The following is a 26,985-nucleotide window of genomic DNA, read 5'->3' as shown; positions in this document are numbered from 1 at the left end:
TTCTCAAGGCTCCTACCTAGGGGTGACTTTGGATATCCCCTCAATTTCTTTTCAATTTTATTTTATTGTCTTACATAATTTTTAGAGTTATAATGGTGGTTGTCATCGTGGGAAGAGATTAAAATTGAGACATATGTACAAGAAGAAGAAAATAAAAAAAAATTAAATCATATCATTTGATCTAGTCACTTACTGTCAACTTTATTAAGGCGAAAACTAAAGTGATTGCGTTGCGAATGTTTTTAGCTTAACTCCTGGACGCCTTTCAAAATGTGATCACGTATAACTCCGTGAAATGTTGTAGCGGAGCAACCAAGTCCCTTTTTAAGAATAAAAAGAAAAACTTTTTTCAATTGATGTAACACGCGTCTTCTTATTTTTTCTTCTTGTTGTCTCTTTTGTCTATGAAAGAAAGATGCAAGTTAATCCTAGTACATCTTAAAAGTATTTGTCATTTTCAAATGAAAATTCCTCTAGGGATTACTAGTTTTCTGGAAGGTTACTTTGATCCAATGTGAACTTGCTTATAAAGTGATGCCGGAGCTCGGCATGGCCTTCAACACAGCTTGCACCTCGCCCTCTGAAAATTAAAGGAAAAATTAACAATGAGGTGGAGAAAATTGTAGTAATGGTCTATCAACTAAAAGTTCATGACCCTTGGTACAAAAATATGTAGCTATGATCATTTTCGTCAACTTCGTCAAAATCTATCAAAATGTCATGTTCAAAGGGTCATTGCTATAATTGGATTAAAGTTGAATGATCATTACTTCAATTAAGTTAAAGTTGATAAACCATTTCTCAAATTCAGTTGAAGTTGAGAAACCATTACTGCAATTTTTCTCATTTGGTTTTCCATTTTTGTCCATTAGCTTCACATGCATAGCATGTGACATATTTTGACGGAAGTTCTAACGGAGTTGATGAAAATGACCATAATTACACATTTTGATGAGTTAAGAGACTAATGGTCACAAATTTTTAATTGAAGGACCATTGCTACAATTTCCAGGTAAAAAATCATTGAGGAATTGAGCGAAATTTGAACTAATACGGCAAAAAAAGTATATTGATAAAAAGACACTATGTTGTAATGGTACAGCACATTCATCGGTACTTCATATTCCTTGCAAGGCACATAACTGAAGCTCAACCGACCGTTTGGTTAAAAAACACAACCGGAAACCAGCCCCAACCGAAAACCGAAAACCGAAAAAAGAAGAACAAGAAAGTAAAACTCTCAACGGATGTAAGATCAACCAAACTAGCCTAGGCCTGTGTAAAACAACCTAGACGTAACTTCAACGAATTAGTCGACACCTCCCGCCTGGTAATTTACACCAGCAGAGATCCCAATGTGAGTTTAAACTATGATCCTATGTGAAACCTTGCTTGAGCTTGTTACAGCTTTTAAGGTATGTCTCTGAACAAGCAATATGTCCTTCCAAGCTTCATAAAACATCCAGGTGATGCCGGAGGATGGCATGACCTTCAAGCAGCTTGCACCCCACCCTCTGTAAAGTCCCCGCAAACCTTCTTCCTGGATGACTTCTGAAAGTGCCGCTAACATGTGCGGTGGGCACTTGCCTTTCAAAGCTCCAACCATCAGCCGTTTCCTGGCCACCTCCAATGGAAAGCTGATTGTGCTAGCCGTAAAACCTAGACATGTTTGAGTAAGCTATTAGATAATCAAGTGGTCAGGATATGATACCATAAATTATTCATCCAATCATTCAGCAAAAGAGCGCCGAAGTTTCAAAGTTCTGCATACAAGTTGCAAAATTGACAAGTAATTTTACTCTGTTTACTTCCCTAATTATGCAGTTCATTCATATTTCTTGTGTCCAAGAGGTGGAAGACCTGAGACTATCAGAATAAAGTCGGTGAAATACAACTTCATTGTCCAATAATCGATAAGTAGCCCAAACAAATCAACATAACTCTTCTATACTTCTAATTAGTAATTTACACAAAAATTACGTAAATTGTTGCATGACACTGACAATAACAAAAGCTTTTTCCACAGGATGCATGTTTTACTAAACTGATGAACAAAAGGTTATATGCCGTCGGTAGGCAAAATACTAAAAATAGAAAGCAAAAAGGAAATGCTTCAATAATCTTCACGACTTGAGACATATTATTCTTTAAAAAATGGACTATGACATAAGAGTTAGGATCCACAATGTCCAAAAACTAATCAAAATCGAAACAAGATTTGAAAGGGAAAAGAAAAAGAAACGTAAACGGTTTGCACTATCTTTTCAATTTGATTTACGTAACCCAGGCCAAGTTTCTGACCTGCAAGAGCTCCGACCAGTAGCATCTCAGGACGGTTAAGAGACTCTTTATTCTTTGCTTGGCAGTGGGATTTCTTCAATTTCTCATACATGAAATAGTAACATGTACTGTAAGGAAGCATCCCAATAAGTGTAGGTGAAAGACCAGAATAGCATGCAGCAATCCCACCCTCCTTATAAATCTTGCTGATTGCAATGCTTAAACTGGGATACGCCTCAGGAGACACAGTCAGCCGATCCTGTTGTAAGAAATTAGAAGAACAAAACAATAAATAGTTAAATACCAAGAAAAAGTGTCAAACATTAGCAGTTCCTAATTGAAACATCGTACAGTGAAATCATAAAGAGATGCAATCCAAGAGGATATAAAACGCAGAATATTTACACGTGAACACACGAAAACCACACATATAAATGAAACACGGAAGATGAGATAGATAACATAGTCATCAGAAATGATGTAACGTAGAGCAGGCTAGACTAAATTTCTATCCTCATAAAGTGTACCCGTACCTTTAGAACTTCAAGGGGATGACACACAAGTGTGCTAACAACTCCGGCAGCAGCACCAGCCACAGCGACAGGGGAAATCCAGGAGATAGAGAAGTTCAAGGTTACACGACCAATCTGCACCTTTGGGGATTCACCCTGCTTCCACTTTTCTTGTGTCGATGTCATTGCTCGTTTAATACACTCAAATGTTCCAAACTCAAGAGCTTGTGTAGGGATTATGCGAAGCATGTTGACCGCATTTCCAGCCCACAGTCCTTGCCACCCTTGCTTCTCAATGACCTCTAAGAAACTGCCACAAATGTGTCTAGATCCAACACCGACTACCATTCTGGTTCTGCACATATCAAATCCAACAAATTATGATCATGTATCAACACTTACAAAATAACCTTCATGCTTCATGAATTACATGTCATTACATATTTTCAAAATGGTCTGAATGAAAATAATCTTCATGAATTACATGTCATTACATATTTTTCAAAATGGTCTGAATGTAAGCTATTTGAAATTCAAATCATTAAAAAAACCACTTATAAGAAACCCTTGGAATATCCTCTAACTTCCCTAGACTTTTTCCAAAACTGTAACATCTTAATGGAAGAAATTAAACAAATTTGTCCCATAGCTCCTCAGCCACCCTCACATAAACTCGATCGAACACTACAACATTGAAATTCATAAATGGGGAGTGTTATTAAACATACCACATTAGGATCAATTCATAACAAAATTTATTCCATTTTTTTTTTAACTAAAACAAGACTATTTCCATCCATCCCCATTACATACCTTATATACGGAGTCCACAGACATCAAATATAAACCCAACATTGTTGTCTTCAGGACTTTCATTGTTAAATGAGCTAATTTCGGGTAGGATAACACTTCTTCGCTTATATATGCTTATATAAACACAAAGCATCATTACATACCTTATATACGGAGTCCACAGACATCAAATATAAACCCAACATTGTTGTCTTCAGGACTTTCGTTGTTAAATGAGCTAATTTCGGGTAGGATAACACTTCTTCGCTTATATATGCTTATATAAACACAAAGCATCAAATGCAATGACTACTGATAACATTTTAAAGAGGGTGAAACAGCAACCACTAACCTGATGGTCTCAAGAGGAGCAAGAACAGCTTTGGTCATTGCCCCTGCTAAAGCGCCGCTTAAGAACTCTCCAACTTCTCTCTTCTTCGATAAATCCTGAAGCACATCAAGGCACACTTTTTGTGATACCAATGACAAAATAGCATGTTATTTTTCTTTTGGCCCCTAAAATTATGCCTAATAAATCGATATGAAATTCTATTGAAGACTGATACCAAAAGTCCCATCTTTTTCAATATTTGAGCTTTTCCAAAAAAGAGGCATCTCATTCTCAGAGTTCAAAGACACAATAATTAAACAAAAGAAACAAATTAAATGGCAAATTTCCACACTGGGTTTTTGTTCCTGAACTAAAATTATCCATACAACTCCATTTCCCTAGCTTTTATGCCATTTTCTCAGCAACCAAACAGACCAACAAGGAAAAAAATAAAATTTTCCCTTCAGATTATAATCAAGAGGCGCAAAAAAGAAGTTGGGGGACTTACTCTCAGGGGTTGGGAGAGGTCAGGGAGCTGAAGTCGGAGCTCGAATTTCGGGTGGGCAGCCTCCTTCTCAAGCTCAACCTCTTTGGGAAGTATGGCCATACTGTACACATCCCCACAAACCCCACCACCACTGTACTTCGTCTCCTTCTTCAGAGACTGTGATTCAAATGCCATGCTTTTCCTTATCAGTATCAAAAAGCAAAGCAAAATCCCCCAAAATAAAAAACAATTCAATCAAATGCAGATATCTGTATCAAAAAATGAAAAAAATTCCAAAAGAATATGCAAAGTCTTTTTTCTTAGATTCTTATTGCATAAAGCCTGCACACACACACACACACACACACACATATATATATATATATATATATATATATATATATTTGATGAAACGGAGAGAGAGAGAGGGGGACGTGGGTTTGGAATTGACATGCCTGAGAGAGGGAGAGGGAGTGGGGTTTTGGGGACATTGATTTTTTTTGTGGGGTTTGGTTTTTTGCTGCCTTTTGTGACCCGCCAAGTCTCGCGTCTGTCTGAAGTTTCTCAAACGTTTATGCTGTGGTTGTTTGAAAGTTTCTTGGGTTTTTACGTCGACACACAAGGGAGAACACTTGGCCACTCTCCCATTTGCGCACTGCAACCCTACGCGCCCAACAATTGAGACGGTTGAAAGATAAGGATGGAAACCATGATTTAGTGCCCAACATTCAATTGAATTGTTGTTCTATAATATGTTTTGGCTTACGAGTGTATTCAATTCGGATTTTAAAAATTTTAAATAAATCACTTTTGTTTGATACATGACATAATTTGGGTAGGATTTATATTGACATGTCATTAGCTCTATTAAATTATTACTCTCCTGATCATTTAAACCTAGTACTTGGGACATGGGCCTCAACAACCTGAACTCAAATTTGGAAATGGTTATGATATTCAGGTTCAGGTTTCTAAACCCACGGTTCAAGTTTGGAATGAGAACTTAGAGGGTTTAGAGGGTCGTGTTGATATTAGTATCTCTTGTCTGCATTTAGGCTTTGTTTGGCTATCTGTATAACACACCTGATAGGATTAATAATAAGAGTATACTTGTTTGGTGCATTTTTGTACTAAATAACCGGCTGACTAATAATCTGGATTTGCTTATTTTGTGCGGTCTACTCCTGCTAACTAATACACTCTTAGGCCTTGTTTGGCAGCTCGGACTGTACTGACTATTTTTGTCGGATAAGATAAATAGTCATCGGATAGTATTGACTAAATTAGTCGAGCGTTTGGTGCAGTATCGGACTAATGATCGTATTATTCATAATGTATCGAATATAAATTTAATGTAATTATCTAAAAACCCAAATACTTTTCAAATCCTAAACTTCAAAATAAAAATCAAATTAAAAGCCCCCAATTAAGCAAAATCTAATTTTAAAAAATAAAAATAAAAAATTGCCCAGATGAAATATTTTTCAACAGTCAGGCTGAAGACAACCAAATGAACAAAAAATACACAAATTAAATGTTGAACAAAAATACATAAAAATACCAAAAGATTGCCCAGATGAAATATTGTTCAACATGCATGATGGTAACCCGCTTGGCATGGATGGCGCATAGGTTGGTGTCCTCAAACAGACCCACAAGGTAGGCCTCAGCAGCCTCCTGCAGTGCCAATACCGTGTGGCTCTGGAAACGCAGATCAGTCTTGAAATCCTGGGCAATTTCACGAACAAGTCTCTGGAATGGCAACTTCCTGATCAAGAGCTCAATACTCTTCTGCTACTTACAGATTTCACGAAGAGCAACAGTACCAGGAGAGCAGTGCGACAGTACGAGGAGAACAGCGACGAGAAGAGTAGCGACCGAGAGAACAATGACGACGAGAAGGACAACGGGAAAGGAGGTGTCGTGGAGAACCAAGTGTGAGAGAGAGGAAAGGTTTATACCCGACTAATAATCCAATGCTTTTGGAAAGGTTTATTAAGAAGGTGTATACCCGACTATCCTATCCGGCTACTTAAATTAATCTGGTGACTATTTAATACTAGAGGACACCAAATAGCTGGGTTCATACTATTAGTCCTACCCGATTCCTTATACGACATGCCAAATAAGGCCTTAAAGGGTTGGGAAAAGGATTCCGGATCCCTTCCTCCTAATCTACCAAATCAGAGAATCTGTGTCATTGAAATTTGATTCAACGACTACAAACATGGGTCCACTTTAAAAGTTATAATAACTTTAGTCGTTTGATCAATTTTCAATGACACGGATTCTCTGATTTGGTGGCTTGTCTCTATCCTCGTTCTTTTTACTCCAGACCGACTAGCAAGGCCATAATTGGCTAATCAAGAAGGCCAAGCCTGCATAGCCAGCTCAACGACCTTCCCTCATGGAACCCACATTCGATTCTAACCACCGCGTCGGTTCTGGCCATGAAAACCCATAACCCGGCCATGGCCGGCATCCACTGCTTCACGGGGATGTGTTGTAAAACCAGAAAATAAATTAAGTGTTTGCTGTAAAATGGGTGAAAGGGATGCGATTCTGCAATCTTTTCTAATACCCAATTTTGGAATCTTTCCAATTCTGCAACCCTTCCAAGATCAGCGCCTCTCTCTACAATCCTTCCAAGATCCAAGGTCTATGCGAGGATGAAGGCGAAGTCAGTTCGTGCTTGGATGATTGGTATTTTGGATTGAACAAACTTTTGTTGTGGTGATTATGGTTGGTATTGGGTAGCTTATGGGGTTTGTGATTTGTCTTGGGTTTTGTTTGTGCTTGGAAATTGGATGAAAATTAAGCAAATTGAAGCTGGAAGTATTGTTTTGTTGGTTTCGGTTCTTTTTCATTAATCAACATTTTTTTCCCTTATTATTTTGAATTTCTCTTATCCCATACAGTATCAAATACAGTATAAAATAATAGGATAATTAGTCCGATATTGCACCAAGTGACACACCCCGATCCTAGAATCAAGGCATGCTGGCCGTCACGTGGGCGTGACGTAACCAAAAGTGCGATGCGGAAGTAAAAGATAAAAGAAAATACGAAGGAATAAAAACCAACTACTAGCAATAATATCCAACTAACATGCTAGAGTGAGTTTAAGTATGAAACACACATATTCAGAGCATAAGTACTAAGTGCAGTCAAGTAGGACCATTACTAAATTACAACACCCGAAGGTGAGTCCTACATTTAAGTAGTCTGTCAGAATGCCGTAGAAATCCTCGTGAGCCACCAACACTACTAACTAGAACTTGGAGGGGCGTAAAACAAGATTGAGCGGGTCAGTAAAATGAAGCTTTTCGAAAATATTTCATTTAACAACACTTCTAACCCCTCACTATAAAACCTGTATACTTGATAGGAGCATATTTATGCGACTTAGTTAGCTTGTTTCTAGGCATTAGTTAGCTTGTTTCTAGGCATTTATGTTGTTAGTTCGTAGTTATTTTAGTATTTTAAGCTATTTTCGTGTGTTTGAAGGTCCAAAGGGTTAATGTGGCAAAGAAGTGCATTTTGGAGAATTTTGGAGCATTTTTGGGCATGGAATGGATAGCATATGCTTGGAGCAAAAGGAATGGACAAAATTTGAAGTTTGTGCATCATCATCTCCCTATAAATAACCATTTTAGCACACTCATTTCACCCAACACATTCACCTACCACTACATCCACTCATTTCACCCAACACATCCACTCATTACAACCACCCAACACATTCACCTACCACTACATCCACTCATTTCAACCACCCAACACATCCATTCACCTACCACTACATCCACTCATTTCACCCAACACATCCACTCATTACAACCACCCAACACATTCACCTACCACTACATCTACTCATTACCACCACCCACTACATCCTCTCCCTAGCCTATAAATACATCCACCCTTCACCATGACTAGAATTCCAATTCCCTAGCCGTGAACACCTTACATTCATCCATATATTCTCACATCCCACAAACACATACAAATCCATTCCCTTGCCGTGGCACTCATCCAACCAAAAATCAAACACAAATCCATACATTCCCTTCAAACTTGCCGTGGCATCCATCCAACCTAAATACATTCATAACCTTTTCATAAATCCATACACATCCTTAGATACATGTGCTGCAACAAGGTGGTGAAAATGAAGGTCCTTGGCGTTGCAAGCTTGAAACTTTGGAGCGTTTTAGGTGTACTTCATTCTTGTTTTCAATATCTACTTTGTTATTTTCTGATTTTGTTGCAATTATGAGTAACTAAACCCCCCCTTAGCTAGGGGGAAATTCAAGGCCATGAACATAATTGCAATATGAATTGATTACCTTAAGTTGTGATTTCATAAGTTGTGAATTCAATTTGTTTTGCTACTTGATTGTTAACTTATTCGTGTATGTTTATTAAGAGTGCACACTTAGTTGCATGCATGAATATGATGCTAGAATATAAGGGAGTTTCACCTAATAGTTACAAACTTATATTCACAAGTAGTGGAGGTCACTTATAAACAATCGCGTTAAATGAATTCTTGGCATGAGTTTCATGCTCATCATAGTAACGAATGCCTCGTCAATACTTATAGTTTTCATAATGCTTAATGATCTTTGATTGTTTCTTTATTGTGCTGTTCACGTAAAGGACTTTTGAAGAATGCTTGAATTGTTGTATGCGCTTTCCCATCCAATTCAATAACTTAAGGAGAACTTGAAGGTTAATTTAAGCGGACTTAATTAACCTGGGGTGTTGAGTTTCATGATTCATCGAAAGAACAACTGAAAATTGGTTTATGTGCAAGTGCGTCATGTGTGGAGACCAACCATCTAGCTAGCCCATCATCCATAGTTTACCCAAATTCGTCCAAAATCTGTTTTAGCTTACAATCTGTTTGTTTTGTTTTCAAATTCGTCAAAATCCAATCCCCCTTTACTTTAAAGTGTTTTATTAGTCAAAATATGTTTTGATTTGTATTTTTAAGTGCCTTGAGTCAAGTTAGAACCTAATTTCGTCCAAACCCATCCCTAGAGTTAGTTTAGAGTCTAATTCATTGTTTTAAGCTGTTTTGAGTCTTTTAAACTAGTTTTGAGTCTTTTTAGTTTGTATTGCATCTTTTGAGTCTAGTTTGGTGTTTTAAACTTAATTCTACATTTTTAAGTCAGTTTCAGGTGTTTTAGCAATCCCTCATAATCCTTGGCCTAGAACGATCCCTACTTACATTCTTTACTACAATTGACAACAAGAGGATTTAATTTGTGTGTTAAGTTAATTTTCGCATCAAATTTTTGGCGCCGTTACCGGAGATTAGCAACATTGCTAATCCCTTGTTATTTCTTTTTTATTTATTTTTGTGTGTTTTTATGTCAGTCACTGACCTTGTTTGTTTTCTTGTTTTAAGGTACTAGTTTATGACTCGGAGTTCTCATCCGATTCATGAGCATATCTTGGACTTTGACGATGATTTTGAGAGGACTTTGAGAAGGAATAGGAATCAGCAAGATCGTAACCCACCTATTCCTGAACCTGAGTTTGAAGAACATCCACTTGAAGAAGAAGAGGAAGATCCCAACATGGCAGCGGACAATCGAATAATCAATGAGCTTTCCGCTTCGGGATTGGACAATGCCACTCCCCTATGCATCCAATACCCCCTGGCTGCCCTAGGGAAGACGGATGAGTTCGAATTGAAATCAAGTTTGTTGCATCACATTCCTAAGTTCCACGGGATGTCCATGGAAGATCCTAATAAACACTTGAAGGAGTTCAAGGTTGTTTGTTCGAGCATGACCCCTGTGAATGTTGATGAGAGCATTATGAAAATGAAGGTTTTTCCCTTTTCTCTCTTAGAAAAGGCTAAAGATTGGTTGTATGAGCTAGCCCCCGGAACTATCACATCATGAGAGAGTATGAAATGGGCATTTTTGGAGAAGTTTTTCCCAACTTCTCGAGTCATTCTACTACGCAAAAGGATTAGTGGCATTCAGCAAAACCAAGGTGAATCCTTTCCTACTTACTATGAGCGTTTTAAAACCCTTGTTGCTTCATGTCCACAGCACCAGATGAAGAAGAAGCTTATTCTTCAATATTTCTACGAAGAGCTTCTACCAATTGAACGCCAAATGCTAGACGCCTCAGCGGGAGGAGCTTTGGTGGACAAAACACCCATGGCTGCCAAGACCTTAATTGCTAACCGAGCATTGAATGCTTAACAATATGAAGGCGTTGGTCAAAAGGACACCCCACGACAGCAAGTGAATGAGGTAAGTTCCGCATCCGACATTCAATCGCAGTTAGCTAATCTTACTTCCATTGTGTCTCAGATGGCCGAAGGAATGAGGATGAAAGAACCAAGTGTATGTGGTGTGTGTTCTATCCAAGGACATGCCTCTGAAAAGTGTCCTCAATTGATTGAAAATGGTGGATGGGAAAGTGCCAATGCAATTGAATTTCAAGGCCACAACCAGCCAAGGAACGATCCATATTCTAATACGTACAATCCAGGTTGGAGAAACCATCCAAATTTCAAGTGGATGGAGCCCCAACAACCCCAACAACAAGGAGGCTTGAGGCAACAACCTCTGGGCTTCTATACCAAGCAATATGCACCAACACAAGCCCCACAACAACCTGCCCAAAACACCTCAAGTACATCTTTAGATAATGACACACTTCTTAAGTTACTCACCAATTTGTCTCAGGGGCAAGAAAATCAAGCCAAAGCAATGCAAAACCAAGACAAAAAGGTGGACCAAATGGAGAAGCAAATTGGGCAGATTGCGGAGTTTGTAGGACAATTCAGAGAGCAAGGTAAGTTGCCTAGTTCGACCGTTGTCAACCCAAATGGAAGATTCGAATCTGCAAAAGCCATGAGTTTGCGAAGTGGAAAACAAGTTAGATCTGATCCCTAACCATCCAATTCACGTTCCAATGAGGTTGAAGAGTTGATAATTGAAGAGGAGGAGCAAAGCACCCCCACGAAAAGGGTGGAAACATTTTTGCCGCAGGCCCCAAAAGGTCCTAAACCATCCAATTCAGCCAATAAAGGTAAGGAAGTTCCAATTTTGATTAATTCTAACGTTATTCCTCCAAATGTACCTTTTCCTCGTAGGTTTATGCAATCAGAGAATGAGGAGGCTGAAAAGGATATTTTGGAAACGTTTAGAAAAGTTCAAGTCAATATACCACTTTTGGATACAATTAAGCAAGTTCCAAGGTATGCCAAGTTTTTAAAAGAACTTTGCACAACTAGGAAGAGAATTTCGAGCAAAGAGGTTGTCAAGGTAAGTGAAAATGTCTCAGCTGTTTTATAGCGTAAACTGCCCACTAAATGCAAGGATCCGGGTAGTTTTACCATTCCTTGTGTAATTGGAAATACTCATTTTGAATCTGCCATGTTAGACTTAGGTGCATCTATAAATGTCATGCCTTATTCAATCTATGCATCTATGCACTTAGGCGAATTGAAAAAGGATGGTGTGATTATACAATTGGCCGATAGATCTAATGCCTATCCAAAGGGAGTTTTGGAAGATGTTTTAATGCAGGTCAATCACTTAATCTTTCCGGCGGATTTCTACGTGCTTGAAATGGACGAGTCGGACCACTCCCCTACATTACCTATCCTCCTTGGACGGCCATTCATGAAAACTGCCCGTACTAAGATTGATGTGTTTAATGGAACTTTGATGATGGAATTTGATGGGGAAGTTATCAATTTCAATCTTTCTGATTCTATCAAGTATCCTAGTGAGGATCACTCATGTTTTTCTATTGATGTATTTGCTTCTTTGGCGCAGGACCATTTTGAACAATTGAATGACGATGCACTTGAATTGGTCATTGCACGAGGAATGGACATTCAAAACAATGAAGCAGTAACCATGCATCGCCACGACATGAATGATTTTTCCCTTGCCGTGCCCTCTAATGAAGACGTGATTGAGATGGTGGCTGCCCTCGAATCATTGCCACTACAATCTGGTAAGTTTTTGGACCCAATTTCCATTTCAGTTTTGGCTAATAAGTTACTTCCTTCAGTTGTGCAGCCACCTACACTTGAACTTAAGTCATTGCCAAGCCATTTAAAGTACATTTTCTTAGGCGATGATGAGACGTTGCCCGTCATCATCTCAAGCACACTCACGGCATAAGAGGAGGACAAGTTGGTAAGGGTGCTAAGGGAGTACAAAACAGCAATTGGGTGGACATTGGCCGACATAAAAGGAATAAGTCCCACCACTTGCATGCATCACATACTTTTGGAGGAGGGGTCTAAAACATCTCGAGATGCTCAACGCCGACTCAACCCTCCGATGATGGAAGTTGTGAAGAAGGAAATAATCAAGCTTTTAGATTGTGGAGTGATCAATCCTATTTCCGATAGTCGTTAGGTTTCGCCCGTTCAATGTGTCCCAAAGAATCTGGAGTAACTGTAGTGACAAATGTCGAAAATGAGCTTGTGCCTATTCGAATCCAAACAGGTTGGAGGGTGTATCTATTACAGGAAGCTAAACGCCACCACTAGGAAAGACCACTTCCCTTTGCCATTCATTGATCAAATGCTTGAGAGGTTAGCGGGTTATGCTTTCTATTGTTTTCTTGATGGTTATTCTAGTTATAATCAAATTGTCATAACACCCGAGGACCAACAAAAAACCACTTTCACATGCCCCTTTGGTACATTTGCTTATCACCGCATGTCATTTGGTTTATGTAATGCACCTGCCACATTTCAAAGATGCATGATGAGCATATTTTCTTATTATGTTGAGAAAATTATTGAAGTTTTTATGGATGATTTCAGCGTTTTTGGTGATTCATTTGATGGTTGTTTGCATAATCTCAGTTTGATCTTAAAACGATGTGTTGAAACTAACCTTGTTCTCAATTGGGAAAAATGTCATTTCATGGTTAAACAAGGCATAGTTTTAGGACATATCATCTCTGAAAAAGGAATGGAGGTTGATAAATCAAAGATCGATCTTGTACGTCACTTACCCTCTCCTACATTGGTTAGAGAGGTTCGTTCTTTTCTTGGACATGCAGGTTTCTATCGAAGATTTATCAAAGATTTCTCAAAGGTTTCCCAACCTCTTTGCCGTCTCCTTCAAAAAGATGTGGCGTTTGACTTCAATAAGGAGTGCACGACATCCTTCAAACAACTCAAGGAGTTGCTGACCACGGCTCCTATTATTATTCCACCGGATTGGAGCCTTCCTTTTGAGCTCATGTGTGACGCATCCGATTATGCTTTAGGGGCTATTTTAGGACAAAGGAAGGATAATAGGCCGCATGTCATCTACTATGCTTCATGGACGTTGAATGATGCCCAATTAAACTATTCCACAACGGAAAAAGAACTTCTTGCCGTTGTCTTTGCTTTAGATAAATTTTGATCATATTTAATTGGTACTAAAGTAATTATTTTCACTGATCATGCAGCTTTAAAATATTTGCTGAGCAAGAAGGAGGCCAAGCCAAGGCTAATTCGATGGATATTGCTTCTCCAAGAGTTCGACATTGAGATTCGAGATAAAAAGGGAAGTGAAAATGTGGTGGCTGACCACGTAAGCCGTATGATGCATAATGAGGAGTCCCTACCCATTGCTGAAACGTTTCCTGATGAACAATTGATGTCCATTAAGGTAAGTGAACCTTGGTATGCTGATTTGGTTAACTTTTTGGTGTCTAAACGAATTCCAAGCACTCTCACTAGACACCAACGTGATAAGCTTAGAAATGACGCACGGTTTTATGTATGGGATGATCCATATTTGTGGAAATATTACCCTGATCAGATTGTCCGTCGATGTGTGCATGATTCTGAGTTTCATTCTATTTTAAGCTTTTATCATACATATGCATGTGGTGGTCACTTTGGCACACAAAGAACAGCATTTAAGGTGTTACAATGTGGGTTCTATTGGCCTAGTATCTTTAAGGATGCTAGAACTTTTTGCTTAACATGTGATAAATGCCAAAGAACATGAAATATAAGTGCAAGGGATCAAATGCCGCAGATTTCCATCCTTAATGTTGAAATTTTTTACGTTTGGGGTATTGATTTTAGGGAACTTTAACGAAAAGCACCCGGTACTGTTCACTTTAACGAAAAACCACATTTTTACACTAAAAAGTCAATCTTGGTACTATTCACTTTACCCTTTATTTTGTCCTTATCATTAAAACTCAAAGTTTTCAAGCCCTTTTCATTAGTTTTCCTTTGATTTTATGGGTCCCTTTCCTTCATCAAATGGTTTCATGTATATTTTGCTTGCAGTTGATTATGTGTCAAAGTGGGTGGAAGCAAAAGCCACTCGGACTAATGATTCTGAAGTGGTTGCAGATTTCATTAGAACTAACATATTTGCAAGGTTTGGCATGCCACGAGTAATCATCAGTGATAAAGGGTCTCACTTTTGCAATCGGACCAGTGAGGCGTTGTTGAGGAAGTACAATGTCAACCATAAGGTTTCTACACCTTACCATCCTCAAACAAATGGCCAAGCTGAGGTTTCGAATCGAGAGATCAAACAGATTCTAGAGAAGACTGTTGGGCCAACAAGGAAGGATTGGAGCTTACGCTTAGATGATGCATTGTGGGCGTATCGTACTGCCTACAAAACACCAATTGGGATGTCACCATTTCGGCTTATCTATGGGAAACCATGTCATCTTCCCGTTGAGTTAAAGCATCGTGCACATTGGGCCGTCAAAACTTTCAATATGGACATTGATGCTGCCGATCTTCATAGAAAGCTTCAATTGAATGAGCTTGAGGAAATTAGGAATGAAGCTTATGAGAATGCTCGTATTTAAAAGGAGAAGACGAAGGCATTCCATGACAAGATGATTCGTAGCAAGACGTTCTCTATAGGGCAGAAAGTGTTACTCTTCAATTCCAGTCTTCGTTTGTTTTCGGGTAAGTTGCGTTCCAAATGGATTGGTCATTTTGTTATTACTAATGTTTTTCCTCATGGTGCAGTCCAAATACAAAGTTTGAAGACGCAACAAGAATTAAAGGTGAATGGGCATCGTTTGAAGCCCTATTATGAAGCCTTTGAGGAGCATGTCGTGGAGAATGTACCCCTCCATGTCGTGGGCCCTATTCAAGCTTAAATGGAGGTATCGTCCGGCTGGAAGATGTTAAAGCAAGTGCTTCTTGGGAGGCAACCTATGTATTCAAATATGGAAGATTTTTGAATCGCTCCACAATCAGTTTTGTGTTTCTAAAAACCTTCCCTTTTCTGCATTTTTATTTTTTATTATCATTTTTATTTTTTTTGTTTAATTATTTTTGGGTGTGGGTTTATTTTTGAAACATTGACAGATATGTGAAGTATTTTTACATTCATTTTCATGAAAAGAAAAAAGGAACATTAAGCAGAAAATACAAGAGGAAGCCTTCACAAAGGCTGCTTAGGAGAAGTTTCAGTAGTCGGCGGAGCCTCAGCAGTCGGCGGAGCCCCAGAAGGAGGAGGCATCAGAGGTTGATCATTTGGAGATTCGTTACGCGGTACAGCCCCAGAAGACGAAGGCAAATGTTGTTGGAACAAACCCACAAACCTCTGATGATCAAGTAAAATCTGACCATCAGATTCCTGCATCTGGTCAATCTTCCTCTTCATGTTTGTAGCATAGTTATGTGCGAACTTGTGCAACTGTTTATTCCATTGTTTGAGCCCTCTAATCTCCTGTTTGAGACTCATCACTTCAGCCGCCAACGATTCAACTTGACGGGTTCGAGCAAATAGGCGTTGGGCCATATTGGACATAGAACCTGCACACTGCACACTGAGAGCCAGAGTATCTTTAACAGCCAACTCATCAGATCGTTTGGAAAGTAGTCTATTATCTTTGGAAGTGACAAGGTTCTGGGCTACCACCGCAACGGTCATATCATTCTTCATCACCGAATCCTTAACGGGAAGATGATCAGAAGGGGATATGAAAGATGGGCGCCATATGTTGTCTAGAGAAGGCATGAATGCCTCTTCACCAAGATTCAAGTCAAAACGACGATCAGAAGGGCTATACATTTTCAAAGGTGTTGAAGAAAGAAGAGGTCGGACAAGTCAAGATCGTAGAAGTGCAAGAAGGGAGTTTCTACAAGCAGAAATTCAAGTGTGCTTTGAAACGTACTGCATACCTCTATAAAAATCAGCACTTGACGGGATTTCAGAGATCGAAGAGGCGAGCTCAGAAATCAAAGAGGCCAATTCAAAAATCGAAGAGGCGCTAGCTTTCTCAAAAGCTGGGCTTGCTCAGAAACCGCGGGCCAATCTTCTTTTCCAGATTTATCCGCACTTATCACATGCAACCTCTGCACTCGACGGAGCTCAGAACTTGAAGAGGCGAGCTCAGAACTCGAAGAGGCAAGCTTAGAAATCGGAGAGGCATCTGCTTTTCCAGACGTGTGAGCGCCTGTCACATACACACTCAGCCTTGCGAAAATTACAGGCAATTTGTCGAAGATTTCTGGTGAAGTAGAAAGCACGTGAAGTTTATTGTTCAATCATCCAACGGTTGTTGATAAGAGTGAAAGAATAGTACTGGTTATTATTTCCTATAAATGTCAACATTCACCCTCCATAGCAAGGCAGACATACATAACCTTCCGTCATCTCCGAGAATGCCTTCCCAACGAAGCCTCTCGAGTCACTCAGTATTCCTTATTCCTTGGGGTACCTCTGCAAACAACTCATCCAAAGCAAAAGTATTTCATATCATGAAGGTTGAAAGCAAGAGTATCTCATATCATGTTTTCTCCCTGTCATTCTCCTTGTCGTTGTTTTCATCTGCGGGATAAAGAGAAAGAGAGCAATCAGCCAGCACTTGGTATCAATCTTTCGATCTGGAACCGACTGCCTGGAACCCCTTCCTGATTGCTTACCTAGCCCTGCTCTCGAGTACTCATCTTCAACATTTTATGCTTCCTCTTCGTCTACCACATCTGCCTGGGGAACAGATAAGGGAAGTGAAAATGATACCTCGAAGCATGTGGAGATAATGTGTTAATTCATCCTCAGCTAGGGACAAGGAGAAAGAAAGCAAGAGGTGGGCACTTGGAAAGATTGAAGAAAGAAACAGACAATCACCTCTACCTCGTGCCTGCCTGCCGTGCAGAAGAAACAAGCAGAGAAGAATGTAGACTACACAATCAAATCAACCCAACAGAAAGAGTCTGATTTGAAACCAAGGAACTCTCGCTCAGAATTCCGAACCAGTTCGAGATCAAAGCTATGGAAAGACAACAAGATCATCTATATCCAAAACCAGATTTGCATTCTTAAACTCTACTCTGTCTGGTTTTTACTTTGTCATACTTGTCATGTTTATTCGTTGTTTGTTTGATTGTTTGCTTGTGTTTGTGTGAGTTTATGCTTGAAACATTGAGGACAATGTTCGATTTAAGTGTGGGGGGGGTAACCAAGTTGTTTTGCATGAAATTCGTGGGAGTTTATCACCCATTACTTCTAAGTGTTGTTCCTTGCTATTTTAAAGTGTTTTTAAGCTGTTTTGGAGTGTTTTAGTGTGTTTTGACTTAAAAATCCGGAAATCTCATAAAAATTTGAAAAATTGTTTTGAAAAACCCAAAAAGAGTTGTTTTTGTGTGTTTATTTGTGTCTTAGGGTACCTTCCAACACAATGATAAAGATTAGGTTTTTAATTACATGACTGTTAAAGAGAGTTATAAACATGGATGAAAATTTGATTTACTCTTTGGTGTATGCTTGGTTGTGGTTTAAATTTATGAATTCACATGCAATCATAAAAGAAAAATCAGTTTTGTAACATGCTTGAAGGAAGGAACTCAAATTAACGCCACAACCTTGTGAGACTTGAGCCTAAAACGTTTATTTGGAGAGTAATAATCTATGCATTCTTGTTTTCTAAAGTCGTTGCATGATCTCATTATTCTTTGCTTGGTTACTACTTAGAAGGCGTTTCATCATTTAGTTCCAAATGCTAGAACTCATGCCCATTTCATTCAAAGCATGCTATTGATTTGCATAACACATATTCAAGATGAAGTTGTGTAGTGACCACCACCAAAGCCAAATTGCCGTGTATCCTACTTCATTATATGTTTAACCCCGTTGAGCCTTGTGTAGCCTATGTTCTTTGTTAACCCACAATGTCCTCACTTAGCCTATATTAGAACCATCCATACCCTTGTTCTTGAAGCATAGTAAAGCATGACTCAAAATGAATTCCTTTTGATTAATGTATTGCAGAAAACAAGTGTGGGGGAAGTGATTCTTGTTGTGTGTGTGTGCCAAAGTCCTTAATAAGGCACGGGTACGAAAGAAAAAGAAAAAGAGAAATTCGTGGAAAATAGAATGAAAAGAAGAAAAGTTGTGAAAATGAGCTTTAAAGTGTTGTTTGTTGAAGAAAGGGTCCAAAAACATTGAATTCGGCCCTAAGTGTTGCATGAATCTTCCTTTTGTATTTAAAAGTTGATTCTACATTCTAAAGTGAATTCCAAGTGTCGATTTCATTGCTTTGCTTGCTATCGCTTTAAGAACGTTTGTTAGCCCTATCCTTCCTTTGTTAGCCATTACTCCCAAGCCCCGTTACAACCCTTGACTTCTATCTTGAGTGTTATGTGTTTCAATTTGTGGAGTTTGAATTTGGTATGAGCATATGGTGTCACTAGTTCTCGCATCTAAGTAGTAGCATTCCATTCATGAGATCATATTTAAACATGCTTATTAACTCCAGAAATTGCTTTCTTTGTTGTAACATATGTGAGTACTAGTCTTTCATGTTTACATCAATCTTCTCACATATAACTAGTGTAGGGTGTGCAGTCAGAAAATGTGTGTGAAAATAGAGAGTATCTAGTAAGGAATTGAGGGAATTCTCTAAGGCATGTTACTACATTCAAAATGTTGTTTTAATTGATTAAATGTGAACTAGTGAATGGTGATTATGATTAAGTATGCTCGAGGGTAAGGATTGCTTAAATCTATGTAAGTGATGATCTTTGGCATGTCATGTTTCATTAAAAATCCCTGAGGCAATTGTTGGAAGGTCTAGGTTGTGTTTTGTTTTGTTTTGTTTTGTTTGTTTTGTTTTGCTCGAGGACTAACAAAAGCTAAGTGTGGGGGAATTTGGTAGGACCATATCTATGTGACTTAGTTAGCTTGTTTCTTGGCATTTATGTTGTTAGTTCGTAGTTATTTTAGTATTTTAAGCTATTTTCGTGTGTTTGAAGGTCCAAAGGGTTAATGTGGCAAAGAAGTGCATTTTGGAGCATTTTTGGGCATGAAATGGATAACATATGTTTGGAGCAAAAAGAATGGACGAAATTTGAAGTTTGTGCATCATCCTCTCCCTATAAATAACCATTTTAGCACACTCATTTCACCCAACACATTCACCTACCACTACATCCACTCATTTCACCCAACATATCCACTCATTACAACCACCCAACACATTCACCTACCACTACATCCACTCATTACCACCACCCACTACATCCTCTCCCTAGCCTATAAATACATCCACCCTTCACCATAACTAGAATTCCAATGCCCTAGCCGTGAGCACCTTACATTTATCCATATATTCCCACATCCCACAAACACATAAAAATCAAACACATATCCATACATTCCCTTCAACCTTGCTGTGGCACTCATCCAACCAAAAATCAAACACATATCCATACATTCCCTTCAACCTTGCTGTGGCATCCATCCAACCTAAATACATTCATAACATTTCCATCAATCCATACACATCCTTAGATACTTGTGCTGCAACAAGGTGGTGAAAACGAAGGTCCTTGGCGTTGCAAGCTTGAAACTTTGGAGCGTTTTAGGTGTACTTCGTTCTTGCTTTCAATATCTACTTTGTTATTTTCTGATTTTGTTGCAATTATGAGTAACTATACCCCCCCTTAGCTAGGGGGAAATTCAAGGCCATGAACATAATTGCAATATGAATTGATTAGCTTCAGTTGTGATTTCATAAGTTGTGAATTCAATTTGTTTAGCTGCTTGATTGTTAACTTATTCGTGTATGTTTATTAAGAGTGCACACTTAGTTGCATGCATGAATATGATGCTAGAATATAAGGGAGTTTCACCTAATAGTTACAAACTTATATTCACAAGTAATGAAGGTCGCTTATAAACGATCGCGTTAAATGAATTCTTGGCAGGAGTTTCATGCTCATCATAGTATCGAATGCCTCGTCAATACTTATAGTTTTCATAATGCTTAATGATCTTTGATTGTTTCTTTATTGTGCTGTTCACGTAAAGGACTTTTGAAGAATGCTTGAATTGTTGTATGCGCTTTCCCATCCAATTCAATAACTTAAGGAGAACTTGAAGGTTAATTTAAGCGGACTTAATTAACCTGGGGTGTTGAGTTTCATGATTCATCGAAAGAACAACTGAAAATTGGTTTATGTGCAAATGTGTCATGTGTGGAGAAGAACCCTCTAGCTAGCCCATCATCCATAGTTTACCCAAATTCGTCCAAAATCTGTTTTAGCTTACAATCTGTTTGTTTTGTTTTCAAATTCGTCAAAATCCAATCCCCCTTTACTTTAAAGTGTTTTATTAGTCAAAATTTGTTTTGATTTGTGTTTTTAAGTGTCTTGAGTCAAGTTAGAACCTAATTTCGTCCAAACCCATCCCTAGAGTCAGTTTAGAGTCTAATTCATTGTTTTAAGCCGTTTTGAGTCTTTTAAACTAGTTTTGAGTCTTTTTAGTTTGTATTGCATCTTTTGAGTCTAGTTTGGTGTTTTAAACTTAATTCTACCATTTTAAGTCAATTTCAGGTGTTTTAGTAATCCCTCCTAATCCCCAACCTAGAACGATCCCTACTTACATTCTTTACTACAATTGACAACAAGAGGATTTAATTTGTGTGTTAAGTTAATTTTCGCATCAATACTTTCCCAGAAAAATATTATATACATAATCATATATAACAACAAAACTCAAATCACAAGTCTTTAACACTTTTCAAGAATATGCCATGCTATGATTCAAAACATGATAAGGATGCATCAATATAACAGGCGAAATAAGGAATCAACCGGAGACCCTGCAGCTGTCCTGTACAGTTAATTCTATAGCTCAATATCCAATCCAACCGGAGTCACCACTGTGACCTGTACGACACTACTCTGCACATAAATCGGAACTACCTGAAGTAGTCTGTACGACAAGAATGGTGTAAGAATACGCTCTAGTGCTTCTCTCATCAATAGTTGTATAACAATCTAAAGTCACCTACAAGTTGAAACCACCTCTAATGGTCTGTACGATATGTCGGAACCACCTCTAGCGATTTGTACGACATGCACCTACTTGGATCCAAGGTGAGCGTGTGGTGCGGGATGAATAATATAAGCACTAACACCAGGGGTGCAGGTTATGAGCTCTCAACATAATTCACATCATCAATAAACCATATAAACAACATAAAACTCACCTGATACTCACATGTGCGTCCACAACACCATTTCACATATATGCATCAAATACTAATTAATATATTTCATATATTATGTATGCATGGCATTTTAAAATATACTTTCATTTAAGTTCAATTTCTGGGAAAAATCAGTGATATATAGGTATAAACAGAAAATAACTGCCCACTCACTGGTAAGTTGAAGGGTCGTAACCCCCGTGACGCCCTTGAATGCGTTCGTCCTCGTGATAGGTCTCACCTATATGGAAACAACTATAAAAACATTATTTTAAAGCATATAACCGACAATACGTAATAACTTCTCATACGATGCTCAAATTGGGTATATGAATATACCACAGTGACCTACTCGACGTCACAGACGTCGAGATATTTTTAGAAATTTTTTTGGATCTATCACGCGCCCTCACGCGCCAGGAATGGCACGGACCTACGCGCCCCCCACGCGCGTCATCCCCTACCTCCAGTCGTCGAACTGGTTTCGTCGGTGACGGAAAAGTTGCCGGTTTCTGGGAAATTTTCAAACTTCTTATTCTCCGTCAATTCTCAACCATTTTTTACGCAATTTATACCAAAATGAAGCCCTAAGCATGTAGAATCATGATGTACTAATTTAAGGCTAAAAAACACACGAAATCTCACCGGAGAAAATCCAAGAAAAACGGCCAACTTCAAACCCTATGATCCCGACGTCCAAAACCTTCAAACTAAGTACTACAAGCTTCCTTGGGACCTCACTAAGCTCCATGTAGGCTTAGAATTCCCTAAAAACCAACATTTCACGTGTGCATGAACAGTGACATCAAACTGGGTTACAGTTTCGATGTGATTTCGAGGGTTTCCAGTTCTAAAAATAGTACCAATCGATTCAGGAGGTTGAAAGGATGAAGGAACTCACCTTTTTGACGTCGATCCTTGAAGTTTTGAGGGGTTTTGATTCTTGTCCGTACAAGTTCGAAGGGAGGGAGAGAGAGTGAACTGAGAGGGAGGAGAGAGAGAGCACGGGGTGAGTGTGCTTGTCCCGTGTGTGTGTGTGGTCCATCCAAAACAAATCACAATCCAAATTTTCTTTAATTCCCTAACCACACAAATTGTATACAACTTTTAATCCACTTAAAATTTTCCAAGAATTTAGGAGAGTATGCAATATTCAAATAACATGTCACACGTACCTTAACAACCGTTAAGGACAATTCCGTCATTTCACATTAGCAATAAATAAAATTTCGGGACGGGCTGTGACACCAAGTGCCAGACTAATTTAGTCAGTACCATTCATAATTATTTATCTTATCCTACTGAAATAATTAGTACAATCTGAACTGCCAAACGAGACTTTAAGGGTTCATGTGATCAAGTAAAAGATGTGTACGGTTTGAATTCGAAGTTGTATGTCTAGACTTGTGATCTTGGTAACAATCTGACTTATCCATGTGAATTACCTATTATTACACTACTAGCGTAAACTACCTATTATTATACTACTAACTTGATGTATCTTGTTCATTCTCATTACTTACATGATGTGGTACCTCTTTATTTTGAGATCTCCTTTGCTACTAAAGCAAAGTATAAATAAAATTTTCTAAATATAATCCATAAACATTGGTTTTCTTTCAATACAGTAATAAAATTACAAAGAAAACTTGGAAGGCAACCACCGATAAAGGCTCCAAACTACCAAAACACAACTAACGTACGAGATGAAACATCAACATAGCATGTCAGGAGATCAAAATCTAAATAGGAATGCCTCGAACCCGCCAAAACTTCGGCCTCGAAATTAGCCTTGATGAAAATATACTCCTCGAGATTAGCTTGATGAAAACATATGGGACAAATAACCCTTGGTTTATTAGGCTATATCCACAAATTTAACAAAATCCATTTCTAAGCGTGCAAAGTCCTTCTCGAACAAGAGGGGCTATTTCGTAACCAGCAAGAGGCTATATCTTAGGCCATCTCCAACCGAAGGGTCCAGAGGGCCAGAGGGCCGAAAATAGCCCTAAAACCGTCTCCAACCGAGGGCTAGGCCAAAGGGCTCGGGAATCTGGCTATTTTTTTTTATAGTTTTGTTATTCCTATCAGTTATAACCGATAGGAATACATGCTATTATTTAATATACTAAATAATGGCATGTATTCATGTCGATTATAACCAACAGGATTTTTTTTTTTAAAATTCAAATGAAACGGCTACTAGCCGTTGCATTTGATTTGATATTTTTTTTACATTATTATTATTAATTTTTTTTTATTTACAAAAAATTTCATATAACTTCTATTTTTTCCTATAACTTCTATTTCACAAAATTTGTTTTATATTTTTTTTAAATTCCATTTTTTTCCTATAACTTCTATTTCACAAAATTTGTACTTTTGCATAATAAATTATGTTTGGCCCTATGGCCATTTGGCCCTCGGTTGGAGACGGTTTTTTGTGACAGGGCTAAAACAAGTCATCTGGCCCTCGGTTGGAGATGAAGGCAAATATGACCATGTACTATTCATTAAAATATTAATATCTTAGGGAATCTTGGAGGGCCAGAGGGCTAAAACGAGCCATCTGGCCAGCCCTCGGTTAGAGATGGCCTTAGTTGGCATTGAAAGGGTGACTACTTGAGTACTTCTAGCCCATCGAGGGAGGCAGATTGTCTGCCCTCCTGTTATGGTGCCCTTCTCATCCCCTCCTATTTGTGTGGTCACGGTTAAGCCACGTCAACATTTTATATTCTTATTGCTTTTTGTTTTATTATCTCTATAAAAATCAATATAAAATGTTGACGTGGCTTAACCGTGACCGCACAAATAGGAGAGGATGGAAAGGGCACCATAACAGGAGGGCAGACAATCTGCCTCTCCCATCGAGCTACATTTAGCCTTCTGAAAAGCGTTTTTGTAAATAAAAATATGGGTAAAAGACTGTTTACTACCTTCATGTCTTGTGGTTTTCAACATTTAGTACATCAAGTTTTTTTCGTCCTAGAGTCATACCTAAAGTGTAAATTTTGGGACAGTCTCATACATCCGTTAGTCAAACTGTTAAATCTGCCATTAATTGTGACGTGGTGCCATGTGGACAATGACTGGGCGCCACGTGTCATCCACGTTTTGTTTTTTTGTTTTTGTTTTTTTCCCTTCTTCTTCTTCTTCTGGGGTTCGGTTCTTTTTTTTTCCTTCTTCCTCCTTCTTCCTTCTCCTTCTTCTTCTTCTTCTTCTTCTTCTTCTTCTTCTTCCGAATTTGGGTTGCAGATTCGATTTTTTTTTCTTCTTCTTCTTCTTTTTCTTCTTCTTCTTCTTCTGAATTTGGGTTGCAAATTCGGTTTTTTTTCCCAGATTTGGTTTTTTTTCTTCTTCTTCCTTCTTCTTCCGAATCTGGTATGAAGATTCGGTTTTTTTTTTCTCCTTCTTCTTCCTTCCCGTCCTTCTTCCTTCTCCTTCTTCCTTCCTCCTTCTTCTCCTTTTTCCTTCTTCTTCCTTCTTCTTCCTTCTTCTTCCTTCTTCTTCTTCTTCTCCTTCTTCCTTCCTCCTTCTTCCTTCCCCTTCTTCATTCTTCCTTCTTCTTCCTTTTTTTTTTTCTTCCTCCGAATCTGGGGAAAATGAAGGTTTTTTTTAAAAAAATTTTATTATTATTTTTTAATATATATATAATTATTTTTTGGGTTAATCTCTGTTTACTACCCTGAAGTTTTGTGATTTTCAACATTTGGTACATGAAGTTTTTTTCATCCTAGAGTCATACCTCAAGTCTTCAATTTGGGATAGTTTCATACCTCCATTAAGTTTTCCGTTAGAATTTCTGTTAACTGATGACGTGGCGACCATGTAGACAATGACTGGGTGCCACGTGGATATTAAAAATAATAAAATAATAAAAACTAAACAAATTTAAAAATAAAAAATAAAACTTTGTCTTCCTCCTCCCTCTTCCCCCGCACCCTTCTAACCCCCACTGGATTTCCCAAAACCCCACTGCCCTCTGAAAAATCCCCAAAACCATGTCTAGAATTAAAAGCAGTACCGAAGACGGAAAAGCATTAGGAACAATCCCATTGCTCTGCATCTTCCTGAAAATCCTCTTAGCATCTTCAAACTTCTGTGCTTTGCAAAACCCATCAACCACAACAGTGTTTATAACAACCTTAGGAATAGTACCCTTTTCGCTCATCGACCCAAAAAGCTTTATGGCCTCCTGGACTAGCGCATCTTTGCATAGCCCGTCAGGCATTGCCACCACATTCAGAATCAAACCCGTCTTCTTCAGGCTCCTTCCTCTTCGACTTGTCGAGTCCAAGCTTCAGCTTTCCAGCACCGTCAAGAGCTCTATTGTGTTGCACATCAAATCCTTAGAACCCCAAAACCTCGCCGCAGGCAAAACCGAAGACGGAAAAGCAGCATCATCAGGAGCGATTCCGGCTCCGACATTAAGATGAGCAATGGCAAAGAATGGAAGAGCGAGAACGGGAGGATACGGCGTCGTTGGTGGGTCTGTGTGTTCGATCTGGACCTCCGATAGACGCCTCAGAACGTAATTTTTCAGATCCAACGGTAGTGGGTCTTGGTGTTCGATCTGGACCTCTAATTGACGACTCTGAACAGACTCAGTACTGAGTCAGCGTTGTGGGTGACTATGGGTTCGAACTGAAGCTTCATGGAAGCAGAAATGGGGGAATCTAGTGACAAACCACATAATTTTTTGAGGTAACAGGCTGAAAAAAATTGTGGGTTGGCGAAATTTGAGAACTTGGAGGTGGTTTTTGGAAAAGGAGGTTGGGAAATGGAGTAGGAGTAGGAGGGTAAGGGTGCATATGACAAATCTAGAGGTGGGTTTAGGCCTAAACATGGTTTTGGGGATTTTACAGAGGGAAGTGGGGTGCGGGGGAAGAGGGAGGAGGAAGACAGTTTTTTTTTTTTTTTCTTGAATTTTTTTAGTTTTTATTATTATTTTTTAATATCTACGTGGCGCCCAGTCATTGTCCACGTGGGCGTCACGTCATCAGTTAACAGAAGTTTTAACGAAAAACTTAACGGAGGTATGAAATTGTCCCAAATTTAAGACTTGAGATATGACTTTGGGATGAAAAAAACTTTATGTACCAAAT

At 38.7% G+C, this 26,985-nt stretch overlaps 1 protein-coding gene across 1 annotated transcript; it reads right to left on the bottom strand.

Annotated features, from left to right (window-relative positions):
* Window positions 1–1,050: 1,050 nt before the first annotated feature.
* LOC126609555 (probable mitochondrial adenine nucleotide transporter BTL1) lies at window positions 1,051–4,995 on the bottom strand. The gene is made up of 6 exons (XM_050277401.1): window positions 4,858–4,995; window positions 4,424–4,579; window positions 3,937–4,031; window positions 2,814–3,147; window positions 2,302–2,539; window positions 1,051–1,659 (listed from the first exon to the last, which is right to left on the bottom strand). Exons 1-6 carry the CDS (start codon window positions 4,891–4,893, stop codon window positions 1,364–1,366), a joined length of 1,155 nt encoding a protein of 384 aa, XP_050133358.1. The 5' UTR covers window positions 4,894–4,995; the 3' UTR covers window positions 1,051–1,363.
* Between the last annotated feature and the right edge of the window lie 21,990 nt (window positions 4,996–26,985).

The sequence above is a fragment of the Malus sylvestris genome, chromosome 17 (genome assembly GCF_916048215.2).
Source record: "Malus sylvestris chromosome 17, drMalSylv7.2, whole genome shotgun sequence".
Lineage (NCBI taxonomy): Eukaryota > Viridiplantae > Streptophyta > Magnoliopsida > Rosales > Rosaceae > Malus > Malus sylvestris.
The sequence above is the reverse complement of the archived record's forward strand: the minus strand, read 5'-3'. Positions and strand labels throughout refer to the sequence as shown.

Coding starts and splice junctions, on each gene's coding strand:
- LOC126609555 (XM_050277401.1), bottom strand. CDS start 4,893: ATGTCCCCAAAACCCCACTCCCTCTCCCTCTCTCAG. Junction 2,540..2,813: donor ATCCCCTTGAAGTTCTAAAG/GTACGGGTACAC, acceptor TTCTTACAACAG/GATCGGCTGACTGTGTCTCC. Junction 1,660..2,301: donor ACTGGTCGGAGCTCTTGCAG/GTCAGAAACTTG, acceptor AAACATGTCTAG/GTTTTACGGCTAGCACAATC.